At 42.8% G+C, this 15,368-nt stretch overlaps 1 protein-coding gene across 1 annotated transcript in view; it reads left to right on the top strand.

The window, feature by feature from the left end:
• atrnl1a (attractin-like 1a) overlaps nt 1-14,986 on the top strand; it is a gene marked incomplete at its 3' end in the record, with an annotated part of 100,176 nt that extends 85,190 nt beyond the window's left edge. Inside the window, 4 exon segments of the mRNA XM_053435845.1 lie at nt 3,111-3,163; nt 11,370-11,464; nt 12,278-12,356; nt 14,829-14,986. Coding sequence (XP_053291820.1) covers nt 3,111-3,163; nt 11,370-11,464; nt 12,278-12,356; nt 14,829-14,986 — 385 coding nt within the window.
• Nucleotides 14,987-15,368: the final 382 nt, after the last annotated feature.

Consider the following 15,368-nt stretch of genomic DNA (forward strand, 5'->3'; position numbering starts at 1 on the left):
CAGGCTGCAGCAGGTGTGTGTCAGGTTGTGTGTGTGTGTGTGTGTGTGTGTGTGTGTGTGTGTGTGTATGTGTGTGTGTGTCAGTGTGTGTGTGTGTGTGTGTGTGTGTGTGTTTTCCGTTTCAAGGTTTAAATGCTGCATCAGAAATAAGGGTCTCATTAAGGTAAAGCAGCTGTTTTGCTTTCAAATCGGTAACTTGTTTTATTTCCTTTTTATTTTCAACCATCTCTTCCAGTAGAGTTGAGTCTTCTTCTCTTCTCCAACCAATTAAATTGTTTTAATATTTCGCAAACATCAGGCTGATCCATTACATGGCTTCCTTTTTTTTTTTTTTTAGTCTGACTTGAATTCATATCTGCGTGTGTATGTGTACTGTGTATACACACACACACACACACACACACACACACACACACACACACACACACACACACACACATACACACACACACAGTAACAGCTGTTGCACAGACAGGTAGATCAGAATGTGAAGGTGACAGGTCAAGACGACTGGAACACGGTGCGATGCTCACCAGATGTTGTCCTGCTGTTTCTCACTGGTCATAGTTTCACTTTTAATTTACGACTTTCACGAATAATTAATTTAAACATGTGTGGACTTTTGCTGTTAAGCCCCCCCCCCCCCCCCCCGCTCTCCCTCTCGTTGCCTCACCTGACAGTTTGATTATCTAGACGCTGTTTTAATTGGACTCCTCGGTTTGCAGAGAACTCCACTAATTGACTTCTAATTTGCATCTTCCTTCTGTTTTTGACTGTGGAGTTTGTGTTTGAGCTTAGGAAGGTTTGAAATTTTGGAATGTTTAGTGTTGTTTGTAACACTTCATATTAATATCATCAGTTATAACACACACACACACACACACACACACACACACAAGCAGGAGACATGATGTCATTGTGACCTTTAATCTCCAGTCCCTATGCCTTTGCACGGATTTAGAGCAAGTGCACAATCTAGTATTTGTGTGTATGCGGTTGTGTGTGTGTGATGTGTGTGTGTGTGTGTTTGCTGACTCCCCGTGTGTTTTAAGTGGGGATGAGGTTGTCCAGTCCTGTGTGACCCGCATCTTGTCCCCAATAGGTTCTTAGTAAGCAGCTTAAGTGTCCATCCCTCGCTCTGTGTTGTCGCTGCGTCTCCCCCGTGAGAGAAAACACTCCCCAGTCAGTTTATCCTCTTTCAGACAGCTCATCCCTCTTCTCCGCGGCTCGCCATGTTGGATTTAACTTTGTACTATAGATGGAATAGTAGCTACATCTCAGGCTAACAGGAGTTGTCCCGCTTTCTACTTGGCCACATTAAAATTCACTACATCAAGATTTTTATTTGGATTCCTGGAAATCCATCCTGTAGTTTTTGTATAATCTTGCTTCCAAACAAACATATCATCTTTGTTGGAGGTAAAATTAATTGATTTATTAGTTCAAAACTTTGTCTCTTTTATCTGTTATTGTTGTATCTGTTAAGTTTTTCTGTATCAAAGCCATAACATAAGAATAAGTGCTCAGCATCCTGGAGGGAACTTTATCAGTGGTTTTCATATCTCGAGGTGAACCGGTCTTATTTGGACTCTTTGTTTTAGCGCTGTTGTAAACTTCAGACGGAGGGCGGCGGCTCGGCTGAGGTTTAAAACACTGTCCTTGGCCGGAGGTTTTATAGAAGGATGAAATATTCAGTATCCAGCGCTGCTCTGTGACCTGCTGCGGTGCCGAGAGCGAATTCACAAACACCCGGGCTGTAAACCTCACCTGCCCTCTGCCTCCCTTCCACTTATTTTGGCCTGTGGATGATTTATCGTCCGTTTTTTTTTTAAAAGCTCGTCAAAGACTTTTCCTAGAATTTCATCGAGCTGCTGCAGTGTCAATCAACACTTTTTGTTTCCCTTGTTAAACTGCTCCACATGTACACACACACACACACACACACACAGACACACACACATAGAGATATATGATTTAAATTGCTCCATCACTGATGCAAACGTTCTTCAAACACGACACGTTAAAAGCTCTGACATTATGATAATAATTTCCGTCATTCCTCTCGTCACATTCTGAACATTTCTCTCCCATTCGGCTCAAAGTGGAAGTCGGGCTTTTTGTTCTCCTCTGCCAGCCAATCATCTCCTCTCTGGTGCGTGAACCACCTCAGGTGCACGTCAGGTCCATCGTGACACTTTAATGGGCTCTAAACCGTTCACATCAGTCCTCCACGATAAATGGAGAAAAAAAACCCATAGCCCTGGTGTTTCTCTCTTTAATTACATTTGCTGAGTGTTGAAATTTACATTATTCTTAAGAGCCCTTAAGTTCCTAGTGCACGCGGCCCCTTCGAAACCCCCGGCAAACCAGTTATGTATGTATAGTGAAAAATTCATTAGATTCCTACTTGGAAAATCAATTTTTAAAAGCTAATTGTGTTGTGGTGGAGCTCACTGGTCATCAGAGACTCTCCCTGAAGCTAAAGGTCACAACTTTCAACCACAGCCAATTACTGTCCATCAGCGTCTCTAAGAGAAGCTCAGCCTCCGTCTGAAGAACTGAGAAGTGGCTGAAATGTCTAAATGGAAAGCAAATGAGAAGATGACAGTGACTGACAGGGTCCGAGAAATGTGTTTTTACACTGCTTGTTTTTGTCTGTTTGTTTTCTATTAAGAATATCCATGAAAATGAAATGTCTGTGGTTTGGTCTTGTCACTGTCAGAAGCATGTTTTATTCATCAGGATCCAGCTCTGACTAATGTCAATATAAAGAAAGAACTCAACATTTGAAAGAGAGAAAATTTAAGATGAGAATTTCTCCCCTTGTAATTTCTTTATACCCACAATACAATGATTTCTTATGACTTTCATAAGAAATCACCTCGTAGAGAGTTGGGGAAACAAAATACCCGCAGCAAAGGGCCCACCTGACACACACACAACAACACAACCACAACCACACACACACACACACAAGCTTTATTCCTAAAATACAATTCTGTCTTTGTAAAAAACTCAGCTTGTGTTGAATGTTAATGTCTTTTTATTCTTTCTCTCTTATTTATTTTTCCACTCTCCGCCCGGGTCTCCTCTTTCCTCCGTCGCTCCAGATGTGACTCAGAGAACCGTTACCTTGGTAACCCCCTCAGAGGAACATGTTATTGTAAGTAAACCACACACACACACACACACACACACACACACAGACACACACACACACACACACACACACACACAGAGGTAATGTGTGCATACAGTGCGATTCCATGCCCCATGTTTGTTATTTGTGCATCTTAAGAAGGTTCCCTGACAGCAGACAGTGAGGACACGGCTCCTCCCGACCTTTAGGGTTCGAGTTTACTTGAAGCAACATCAGCGGACAGTAAATGTTGGTCCTACACTCTTTGATGACTCGGCATACAGATGAACACAATTCATTGTATCTACACAAGTATTGCACACAGTAATATTTGTATTTGGGGGTTTCAGAGGATTATTATCCATCATTATTTATTTATTCTGTATCTGTATTTGTGTGTTTGCAGTAAACTATTTCTTCCCCTGCCGGCCTTTTAGCATTTTCAGCTCCTTTTTGCTTCAGGACACAACAATAACCATTCCAACACACTGATTATGGCACGATGTCATGAAATCCTAACATCTAACAAATATCGTCAGACTATTTTACAACATGATTATGAACATAGTCTGATTCTAAACCATCTGAGTATCCTTTTGTATAAATGTAGGCAGCTTTAAGTCAGAGTAAAGATAAGGGGGAGATTGTGGTCACAGTCTAAAGTCATAAATATCCACAGTACGTACAGACCTGCCACTTTAGATCTTACTTCACGAATAACAATATCACGTCTTTATTATGTTTTTCTGTAAAACAGTGAAAACAAAGTAAAACAGTGTGTAGCAGCAGGTAGCGGAGTGAGAGCGGACGTTGTTTACCTGATTCCAGACCAGCCATCACACTGACTTCAGCTCATTTGCAACAAATTTCCCGTTCTCCCTTTAAAGGGCAGACGAGGGAGGAAAGTGAAAACAGATGTTTCGTGACACACAAGCACATGTTCGCTCACCCTGCATCTCTCTCACACACACACACACACACACACACACACACACACACACACACACACACACACACACACACACACACACATGTACACAAATACATGCAACCGTTCACTTCATAACCTGCCGACATGGCTTTTAACATCATAACTGGAGTCCAGGTCCTGTCACTGTGGATATAGCTCTTATGTGAGTCAGGCTGTGACCGTTTGAATGATGGACGTTCTGAATGATGCATTAATCAGAGGAGTCAAGCACGGGTTGCACCGGTCACCTCAAATATGTGTTTGATCACGAGATGCATTTCTGTTCCGAGATCATGAGATGGATTCAGCTCTACTGCTGCACGGCTTTTATTTTGAAATCATAATTTGACATACTCCTGTAATGCACAGAATCGGAAATTTAATCCAGCCAGCAGGGGGCGATCATAATGCTTTGGCTTCACTTTTTGTATAAAGTCTGTGGTTCCCACCTGACAAAAATGATCTTCAAGATAGCATTTTGTAAATATGTTCCAGCAGAACCCACAAATTAAAATTATAAACCATAAATTGCCAAAATATGGGCACTTTAACTGCGTGTTTATTTTTGTTAGCATAACAACAAAAATCCAGTTTACTCCGGCCTTTGACACATTTTATGTTTTAGGTTGAAACACTTCAAATTATAAATTTATTGTTTTCACCCTCTCCACTTTGGAGGCAGTAGATGGCACCAGTGCCTTTATACCCAGTGTTGTGAAAGGGCTCTAGATAATTGCACATGCACACAGAGACAGAAATGTAAAAGCACATGTTTTATGTTTTAATGGCTCTTAAGGTCTGTGGATGCATGGCTCCCTCCACGTCAGCTGCAGTGTGTGTTAGTGTGTGTGTGTATTTCCCATGTATTCAACCACATAATGTTCCATCATTAATGTGACATTATCTTTTCTGCTGTCGGTGAAATGGGCCTAGCTTTGTTTGAACAAGAGCAATCACACTCCGACCCACACACATGGATGCACACACCATCCTCTCCTACACACACTCAAACACACACACACAGAGCGTGTGTGGATAAATTACTGATTTAAAAGCCATTTGCTTGTACTTTTCGGAAAGCAGCCATGATTACAGCTGAGGTCAATATTAACCTTAAATATAATTGGACAGAAGGTGATGAATGAAAAGAGGGGAGACGCAGTCTTGTCTTTACTGAAGATTCTGCACCAAATGTAGACAACAAAAACACAATCAGGACCTTTAACCTCCTTTTACCTCAGCTTTTAGGACATAGCTAATATAAACTGTGCAAATAATATCATGTAGTTGGCTGTCATCAAACGCAGCTTGCTCGCACGTGGAGATCATCGACTGTAAAAGAATATGGCCGACATGACAGATGTTTAAAAGTGAAGCCAAGTCATCCGAACCGCCCCCTAGTGGAAAGCTAATATCTTAACGGGAAAGCATATTTGGCTACTATCAGCTAATGTTTGAGATAGCTTGCTAGCTTCAAGCTAGCTTTGCTTTGGTCATTATATTTTGTTTATGTGTTATTGATTTTACGGATTTAATAAAAGTATATGCTAGCTAATAGCAACTTTTGAGTTAGGTTGTTGGCTTATGGTAGCAAGCATGTTGAGATCATAAAGACACTAAGCAATTTAATTATCGACACAACATCATAAGTGAAGCCAAAGTGTCTTAGCTGCCCCCTGGTGGCTGGCTGCAGTATAGGCCAATAACCCTGCTCCTCCATGTTAGCAGATGGGACATGGACCAAACTCAAAAGTAAAAGTAGACGTCGAGTAAATGTTTCTAATAGATTTATCGGTAGTTCTTATCACGGTGATGTTCGTAAAACTTATTTGTTAAAAACGGCTCCATCCCTTTGTCGACCCTCTTTATTAAGTCTGTGGCTGCAATATGTCGTAAACAACCCTTTGCTTTAGGAGCAGGATATTTCCAGGATCACAACACAAACCTTCAGAGCCCCAAAAGTTTTGAAGAACGCTGCCATTAGTCTCTCTGTCCGGGGACGGCAGCTTGTGATGATGGTATTATGAACGCTCTGTGGACTGTCGGGGGGGAGGTGCAGCTCGGTCGACTCGGCTTTACTCCTCAGAAGGTCAGGACTTCTCGAAGAAGGCCCCTGGAGTAACGCAGCCGTACTCAGTGTTTATAATAGGACCCTTTGGAAGTTACGTCTCACAGCCGGCTCTTCAGATGTATTCCGTCCACGTGGCAGCATCTGACTGCTCGTCTGCCTCCAGAGAAGCAAACCTCACACTAAACACTCAGGGCGCCTGGAGTCCGTGGGCAGAGGTTAAGCACCTGGCACAGACTCTTCTTCAGGTGAATAAAAGGCCATTACAGAAACCAAACAACCACTCGAGGTTGAACAGCTGAATGTAATAAGTCCAGCACCTTGGACATCTGCTCTGAATCTCACGTTTAGTAGTTTACACTCTCTCTCTATCTCTCTCTCTCTTTCTCTTTCTTCTTTTAGCTGTTTGCATAGCGGTGCGCTGTCAAAGTCAGATGAGAAGCAGACTCATGAGTTCTAGTCTGGACAACCAGAAGCGTCAGATGTTTCAGAGCGAAGGGTCACACATTCTTCATTTAGTATATATAATAGACGTCCCTTATTCATGGCAATAAATTAATTTGTTGCCCAAATGCAATGGTACAACACTTTTCCTGAAGTCCAGGACAAACACTGGACCCAATGCGTATTAGGCCACTAACATAATAAAGTACAAATCCCTCACTCCTGTCCTCTGGGAGGCGCTATAGTTCCATTTAGACCCCCACTTCTAGAAAAGATTTTATCTGAGTGCTATCGCAAAAATGAGCTTAAACTCAAATAACAATTTACAAAAGCATCCTGGTTTACGTGTAGGAACTGGTTGGTGCAAAAGAAGACGTTTTATAATCCACTTTTATTTTTAAACCACTGCATCTATGTACTCTTTTTTATCTTCATTATTTACATTTATAAGAGACCAAACAATATGGATATCGGGGTCAGACACAGATATGATGGATAAAAAATATATCCAACTTGTTCCATCAGCTGATATTAACAATTTGCAATGATTCTAAAGATGTGGTTTTGACACAGAAAAGTTTGATATTTTTCTATTTTCCAGTTACTTTAATAGAAATAACTATAAATAATACAACTGTCAATGCAATAACAAACGAGGCATTCAATTCTATTCTATTCTATTATGTGTTTTCCTTTATCACAGAGACATAAACTACCTCCTGTTAATCCCCACAGTTTTTATTTGTCAGTAGGATTTAATTTTTGTGTTCGGACGCTTTACTTATAGACAGAGAAAGAAAAAATACTTTCATCATTTAAGCCAAACATCTTAAGTCTGTCATTTTAACGTAATGTAACAGAGTTATACAGAATAAAGTCACATCCCACAAAGAAAGTTGTTCTTCTTCATATTAACAAGCAGCCGTCAGGAACTGAATTTGATGAAATGTTTTCATCAGGCTGATAAATGTGTGCGTTCAGCTATCGACAGCCGTGTTCCTCGTCTGAGGACGCGGCGCGGGGGGGGAGTGATGCCCCGGTTGAGTTAACGCTGTCATATTGAACCACCAGTCAATTGATGGAAAAGCAACTTTGCTATTTAATGAGTTTGCCCCCAGTCAGGCTTGCATTTATGAGCAGGCATCACCAGGACAACGCTTTAATAAACCGCTGTCACACTCCATCACAGTCAGCTACAAGGGGACGTCTAATTAGGGACGGCCACCAAGTGCCCCGTCACTTCTGCTGGAGAGACCAGCAGCCAGTGGAATTATCGGCCTCACACCAGTCGGGCTGCAGTCGTCGCAGCCTGCTGCCTCCGGGGCTGCTGGGAAAGCTTAGTCAGGCCAAAGGAGAGCGGCTCCGATATTTACTGACAGCCTCACAATCCCAATTAAAGGACAATTAGTGGTAGACGACACGAATCGGGGGAGAACACACAGAGGGAGTCTTGTTGCAGATTCGGAGCTCAAAGTGGCCGCACAGCAGCAACCAGCGGGCGGCAGCGTTCAGGTCCTCAGGCCGTTCATTAGACCTCGATCCTGCTTCAGTCCGGGACGCCCGATGTTTGTTGACAGGCTCTCTGTCCGGACGCCTATCTCAAGTGGATTAATTGGTCCTATAAGGCCAACAAGCTTTGATCAAATCAAATAGTTACTGTTGACAGACTGAATTAAAGACTGATTCTGGATCAGTTTCAGTTTGGAAAATGTTAACACACATGAATACCTGAAGAAACGTGCACAGTGACCGTGTCCCAACTCAAAATGCACATTCACTTCTCAGAGACTTAGAGGTTAAGTACTAATAATGTGGTTTGTGACTGTTGATTCTACTGCAGCATCAGGCTCTAGCTGTTATAGATGCTTCAAGATGATTGTAATGTATTTGCTCTTCCACATGACGCACAATCAAAGACGCAAATGACACAGTCGCCCCCCTTCTCTTGCTGATTGGTTCTTATCAGTCACATGACTCAACGGTGAATGAAAGGCGTCACCTCCTTCCTGTTTCAGTTCCATTTCATCGTTTGTTCCAGAAAAAACAAATCCCGGCTTTTACTTTCCACCATCGCTGTTTCTCCTTTGTAGTTTATTCTGTAACAATGCAACTAACTGCAGAGGAGACGATCCACTTCTACCACAAGATCATTGTGGAATTATAGTGGGTTAGTGTGTGTGTTTGTGTGTTTGTGTGTATAGTTGTGTCCTCCGCTCCATTAGAAATTGTATTGATTTTCAGGTGTTTTCTGACTTTTCACGGCCGTAGGATCAGTGAACAGTCTCCAGTAGAGACACTGGTGGTACTGATCATTATGTGAATCCATCCCTCAAATCAATTGAGTTTCTAATAAATCGAGGTCATGTGACCCCATGCATAAATTACCTCCAGGTTTACCTTGACCTCCAGTCGGCTCTGGTATTAAATCGGAGTTGTCCTTGTGTTTACTCCCGCGGTTCTAACGGGTTTTCTCGGCGTCTGGCCCGCGCTCCGTCAGGCAGCTGTTGCAAATGGAAAATAATGAGTTGTTAACAAGCATTAAATGAAACATCAGCGAGAGATTCAGACACACTGACATTGAAGCAGAGTTCACGCTTGATTTTTGGATTTCTATTCGTGAAACAGGGCGCTGCGATATCAGATTATGTTCCGGGTGAGGGCTTTCTCTTCTGGCTTCTCATTCCCCATCACAGTGCTTTGTTTCATATCGGCTGAATCAGCTTACATATCATGGTAATAAGATCACCCATCTGTGAACCTGAGAAATTGGCAGGGACTATTTCTATTTCAGTTCATGTGGGGATGGGTAATACCTTCAGTGTTACCTCGGCACGATTTATCCGGAGTGAGACTGCGTAAGTGAAACCGCTGTCAGATTTCTCAGATGGGATTTGTAATTAGCTGCGATGAACTTTTAAACCTGGCGGAGGCTCTTCCCGCTAACAGCCTTGAAATCAAACATATTGGAAACACACAGAGGGACTGCGGTAATTTGTTTTTCGTGCCGTACTCTCATTTGTTTGTTTAACTATGCAGACACGGGCCCACCTGTAAAGACTCACCAGCTGCAGGTGGATGCAGGAAGCGACTCACACGTGCACGCACATTCACAGACGTGTAAGAATATGCAAACACGCAGACACACTGGTCCCTATCCTCTTTTTATGAAGTCTAAAAAGCCCAAATACTGTGAAGTGGTGCAGACGACCCTTGTGGGATAAACAACCGAGCAGCGGCGGTGCACGTCTGCCTCGGAGCGAGCGAGCGAGAGAGAGAGAGAGAGAGATGTTCAGAGGAAATATTATCTTTGATGTGATGATATCTGCTGTTCGGGCTAACTCGCCATGAAGGCTGAACAAAACAAGAGTGTTTGTCGAACATAATTTGCTTTCGTCTCGGTTACGCCCTGGGATTGAACAGTTGAGAGGAAGGTGATAACTTAACACAACTATCTCTCTCTCTCTCTCTCTCTCTCTCTCTCTCTCTCTTTACAGTGTGTCACACTAAGTTTTTCTTCTCCGCGAGTTAAAAAGGCTCCTGCAGAGTCACTGTCAGTGTTAAAGTTCCCTTCTGGGGAAAATCTAGTTTTCAAACATGCTCACCCTTTTATATGATAAAAGACATATTCTGAGCAAGTAAGTAGCAACATGGCACGGACATAAGGACACGGCCCCACACGTGTGAACGATAATCATCTGCTGGAACGACAAACATGTCATCACTCGCAGAACGTGGTCAGTGCAGGAAGTGACGCAAACAGAAATCAGTTGTGTGGTCGCTAGTTTGTTTGAGTAAGAGGTTGTTGGATGATTAGTCACTCACTGGCAGTGAGTGGGTCAGTTTATAATTTTCATGACATCCGACATCATTGAAGGTTCAGTGTGGAGTATTTAGTGACACCTAGTGGTGAAGGTGAATGTTGCAGCTGAAGACCCCTCATCTCACCATGCCCTTCCAAACATGAAGGAGAACTTCTGGAAACCTTCAGATATCATAAACTTTGGAGAAAAACAGAAGAAAAAGTTTGCATTGACCTGAACTTCCTTTGGATACAAACACCAAACACACACTTATACCTGGTTTTCCTCCCGGTTATCCTCCCGTGTGCCGTCTCTCTCTCCGTCTGTGCTTCCCGCAGACAAGGTGACCCGGCGTGGCTCCTGCTGTCTGTCCAGATGTTGCATCGCCGTGATGCTCTCCGACGTCGGCCATTGTCTCGCTGACAAAGAGCGGCTTCCAGTCGCTCAGCTGGAGCTGCTTTCAGAAATGATTAAATCTCTGAGAGAACATGATTATTCAGACTCTCGCTCCTGTTCTATTGATCGGGCCGTTCGAGGCAGCGGCCTCCTCGTCGAGCGTGGTCATATTTATCCAACTAATGCTGAAATACATAATAGAGTGTGTTCTCAGGTATGTGAACGCAGCTTGTTTATCGCGTGGCTGTATGTGATCTTTGAGCAGAACTCACAGTGTTGTAGCCTTATTCGTCTAATTGAATATCGACTCCTGTTCCTCCGCTCCCACAGTTTTGACTTTCATAAATCTGTCTGAGTTTGAAGCTGGTGTCAATAAAAATAACCTGAGTAGGAGACTTTGTTTGAAATGTTCTTTTCCTTCTGAAGGGAACCGAGTGAGCTCCGAGACGGAAACACCACAATTTTTTTTTCTTCCAATTATTGAAACAAGTGATTAATAGAACAATAACTGGTGGAGATTTTCAAAGCAAATTCATTTCTCTTTTTGTCTAGACAACCTGTTGATCGATTACCAGTTTACCTTCAGCTTGCTGCAGGAAGACGACCGTCACTACACGGCCATCAACTTCATGGCTACACCCGAACAGGTAAAACACTAGGAGAGGTATTCTGCTGTGTCATCACTTTAAAAGGTTTACAGGCTCTAATGTTCAGAAAACCTCATTCCTCAGACTGTCCATTGCTGCAGCTCCTCTTTTCAGCCTCTGTCACAAAAACACTTTGCTTTAGCTCCTGTCTCTACGAATGGTTAACTGTGCATTGTTTTGCACAAATTTATTGGTGGGAGTGTGGGAGGTGTTGACCAATCAGCAGTGACGTGTTTATGCCAAATTTACTGTGTAGTGAACAGAAAACATAGCTTGAATCCTCGTTTCTGGATTTACAACCTAAACGTCTTGTCCCGATGAGAAGAACCTACTCAACACATATTCTTTATAAATAGGAACCTGCTGTCAGAGACTCTAGAGTTTTATTGGACCTTCTTTTCCTCCTCGCCGCTGAAAGATTTGTTCTGGTAAAAGTCAAAGTTGAATATTTGAAGCATCGCAGATTAAATCGGTGGAACGACGCAGGGAGAGAGAGAGTCAGAGCCCGAGGTGACACAAGTTGAGGAGAAGAACGAGCTCAAGTTTAAAATGGTGCAGCAGAGAATTCTCCTGTTGCACTTCATGGATGAACACGAGTGTAAAAGGTCAACAGACCTGGAGGAAAGTGAGTGAAACAACCAGCGCAACAACTACATGGAATCACAAGTTTCCACAGTGGTCGATAAATAAATCAAGAAATGAGAATAAGAAGGATTTTGTCTTTGCACTGTGTCTGAAAACATTGTGAACTTTCTTTATGTCTCTTTCACACACTGTTCCACTAACCCTAACTCTACCTTTTTTGTTTTGCAGGCCAACAAAAATCTTGACATGTCCATCAACGCCTCCAACAACTTCGACCTCAACATCACCTGGTCCTTAAGCTCCACAGGTAGAAATCTCCTCTATTTACACTTGAGTCTTTTAAGTCTTGAGAGAATAATCTAAATAAATAGTGTTGGTTTCTTTTCTCTGAGGAGTTCTGGCTTCTATATACGTACAGAACATGAGTTATTTCTTTATTAGGGGCTGAGACATCTGCTCAGGGCTGCATATTGTTACTGAACACAACATGTTGTAGACAAGAAGAGTTTCCAGGTTTGGGAAATCCAAAGCAGGTGTTTATTTATTTTTTTGGGAGAAAAGAGAAATCTCTAGAAAACAAATCAGTCACGACTTTGGCCCCAAAGTAAATAAAAGCAGACAAAAATAAATGCATGTTTAACCCAAGCTCCTTAAACCATAAACAAGAGAATACATGTGAAAACCATCCATCTGCTCTTCCATCCATATTCTCCTGCTTATCCTGTATCGTATTGGAGTTTAAAAAGTTTCTGTCATCGGCATCAAATACCATTTTCCCCAAATCCTGTAGATATTTCCACTAATAACATTTTTTTATTCTAAGCTGATGAGGAATTTGGCTAAGAAATGGTTAGAGGCCATATCTAGAATGAGTCTTTAAATTGGGGCATCTCAGAAATTTCAGTTCCGTGTAAAGACAAAGAAAATTAGCTTTTATAAAAACATGTAATCAGATTGTTGAAGTGTGTGTGATAGTAGTCGGCCTCTGAAGCTCTTCATCCGCCCGTGTGTGAAGATTTAATTCCTCCGTCAGCATCGTTCGCCGGTGGCCGAGGCAAAGGGTCAGATCCACTTCCTGCTCGCCTCACAGGGATTCCACTTCCTGTTGCCTCACAGGGATTCCACTTCCTCACAAAACACATCCGACGCTGTTTTGAATTTTGGCATCAGGGCATTTTAAATATGTTTCCCCTCCTGATTTCAATTAAGATAAAAGTGCTCTGCTTTCACACTGGCAGCGTCTGGGGGCCCAGAGCCTCTTCAGTTGGGGACTGTGGGCCTTCTCTCTTTGTGAGTGTGTGTGTGTGTGTATCTGTGTGTGTGTGTGATTGTTTGTGCGATTGTGTGAAGTCTATTACAGACTCTTTAGTGGCCCCTGATAAAACAAGTGCTGGAAATGTTTTATACAGAGCGTCAGACAAACTCAGGAAACTTAACATGCTCTCGTTTTTTATGAAGTCCCGACTGTTTTCACTTCTCACCGTCTGCACAGAGTGAACATCTCTGTAAAGATATGTTCACACTGTGCAGACGAGTCACTCGTTTTGTTTTTTATTGTTCTGGTCTCATGTGGTTTTGTTCCCAGTCTTAAATGTCATGTTTGTCAAATTGACGGCACATGTCCAAATAACAAAGTACAGATGAGGCCATGTCTCCCTGTTATTATCACAATGTGCAATAGATTTCTGTAAATTCAGTTCAAACTAATATGTCACTCTATTCAGCGAATACACAATCCTACACATGGTTCTTAAAGTAGAAATATATAATATAAATATATAGACATTTTTCATTAATCAAGATCAAAGTGCATCATTCTTAAAATGATTCAGGAAAATGGTGAGAAATGCCAGATGTTTCCGTGTTGATGAATCTGCATCTGCACCAGAATGAATCCCCCCCTCTCAGACCCAGGCCTCGTTCCTCCACCACGCTTAACTGAGATTGGTTCAGTAGATTTTACATAATCCTGCTGAAAACAGGAGGAGAAATCACCTCCTGGGCAGAGGTAATAACTAAGAAAGAAAATGTGAAGGTAATTCACTTCAACTTGTTATTCCATTGGTTTCTCATGTGTCCAAATCCCCATCATCATCATCCTCACCAACCCCCACAGTTGTGTCAGGGTCTGAGATCAGGGACCTGCCTGCTGATCAGGCCTCAGCCGCTGTGGTGTCTCTGGAAGAAGGTTGGAAATGTTAAAACTGGTGAGAAAGAGAGAAAATCATTTTTAAAGGCCAGTGGCTGAGGAGCAGGATCTGATTTTTGTCCTCAACACATGAAATAAGGCAAATTTGTTTGTGTCAGTTTATAGTTTTTTCAGCAATTAAGCCATAACCTCGTTAGCAGAGATGTTTACTGAAACAATGGAGCAGCTTCATAGCAAACCTCAACCTTTCCATGCGCTGACAGATCACTGGTATCTTTGTTGTCATTTCACCAAACCAGTGACGTCTCTCTGCTTTTCAAAGTCGGTGAATGTTCCTGTCGCCTCTGAGTGACTCGTCCTCTCTGGAAACACCAGAAACACGAGCGGCTGCTGCTCTCTCTGTGTTCGCTACAGTAAATTAAACCTCCGAAGCAGAAACACAATAAAACTCACTCACACTTATAACTGTTTGTCCCTCTACCCTTCACGAGCCCTGACAGACACTGAACTGCCACAGATTGTTTCTGGATTTCTCTTCCGCGTGTAAAAGACTTCTCTTTGTTGTAAATCTTCTTTCCAACGTTGTCTCGGTTTAAATCCTCTTCTCCATCTTCTCTCTGTCGCTCGCAGCCGGCACCATCTCCGGTGAAGAGATGCCCGTCATCGCTCGGACCAACATCCGGGAGCACAGGGACAGCCTCTCCTGTGAGAAGTTCAACTTCAGGCTCCACCACAACATCACCTTCTACGTCTACGTGTCCAACTTCAGCTGGCCAATCAAGATCCAGGTAGGGGGCTCAGGGGGCGGGGGGGATATACACGGGGTCGATTCCGAGGGTGACAACGGACAGTTGCTTCCGCCAACGAGGTTGTGTTACATGTTGTTTGTGTGTTTGTTTGCAGGATGGTGCAAAAACGATTGAACAGATTTTCTTGAAACTTAGTGGAACAGATGGGGTGGGGGGGCGAGTGAGGATCCATTTATTTCTGTAGCAGATTTGATTTTGATTAAATGTCTTAAGTGTCGCAGAGATCAACTGAATCGAAACCCGACCCCAGTCAGTTTATTCTCCGGTTCAGGCGTTTGAAGGAAGAAGCTGAAGTCTCGGCTCTTCATCTTCTTCAACTCCGGTTTTCTGGAGCCGACTCTCCACAGAACACACAGTGGAG

Source organism: Pleuronectes platessa, chromosome 12 (assembly GCF_947347685.1).
Source record: "Pleuronectes platessa chromosome 12, fPlePla1.1, whole genome shotgun sequence".
In the NCBI taxonomy this organism is placed as follows: Eukaryota; Metazoa; Chordata; class Actinopteri; order Pleuronectiformes; family Pleuronectidae; genus Pleuronectes; species Pleuronectes platessa.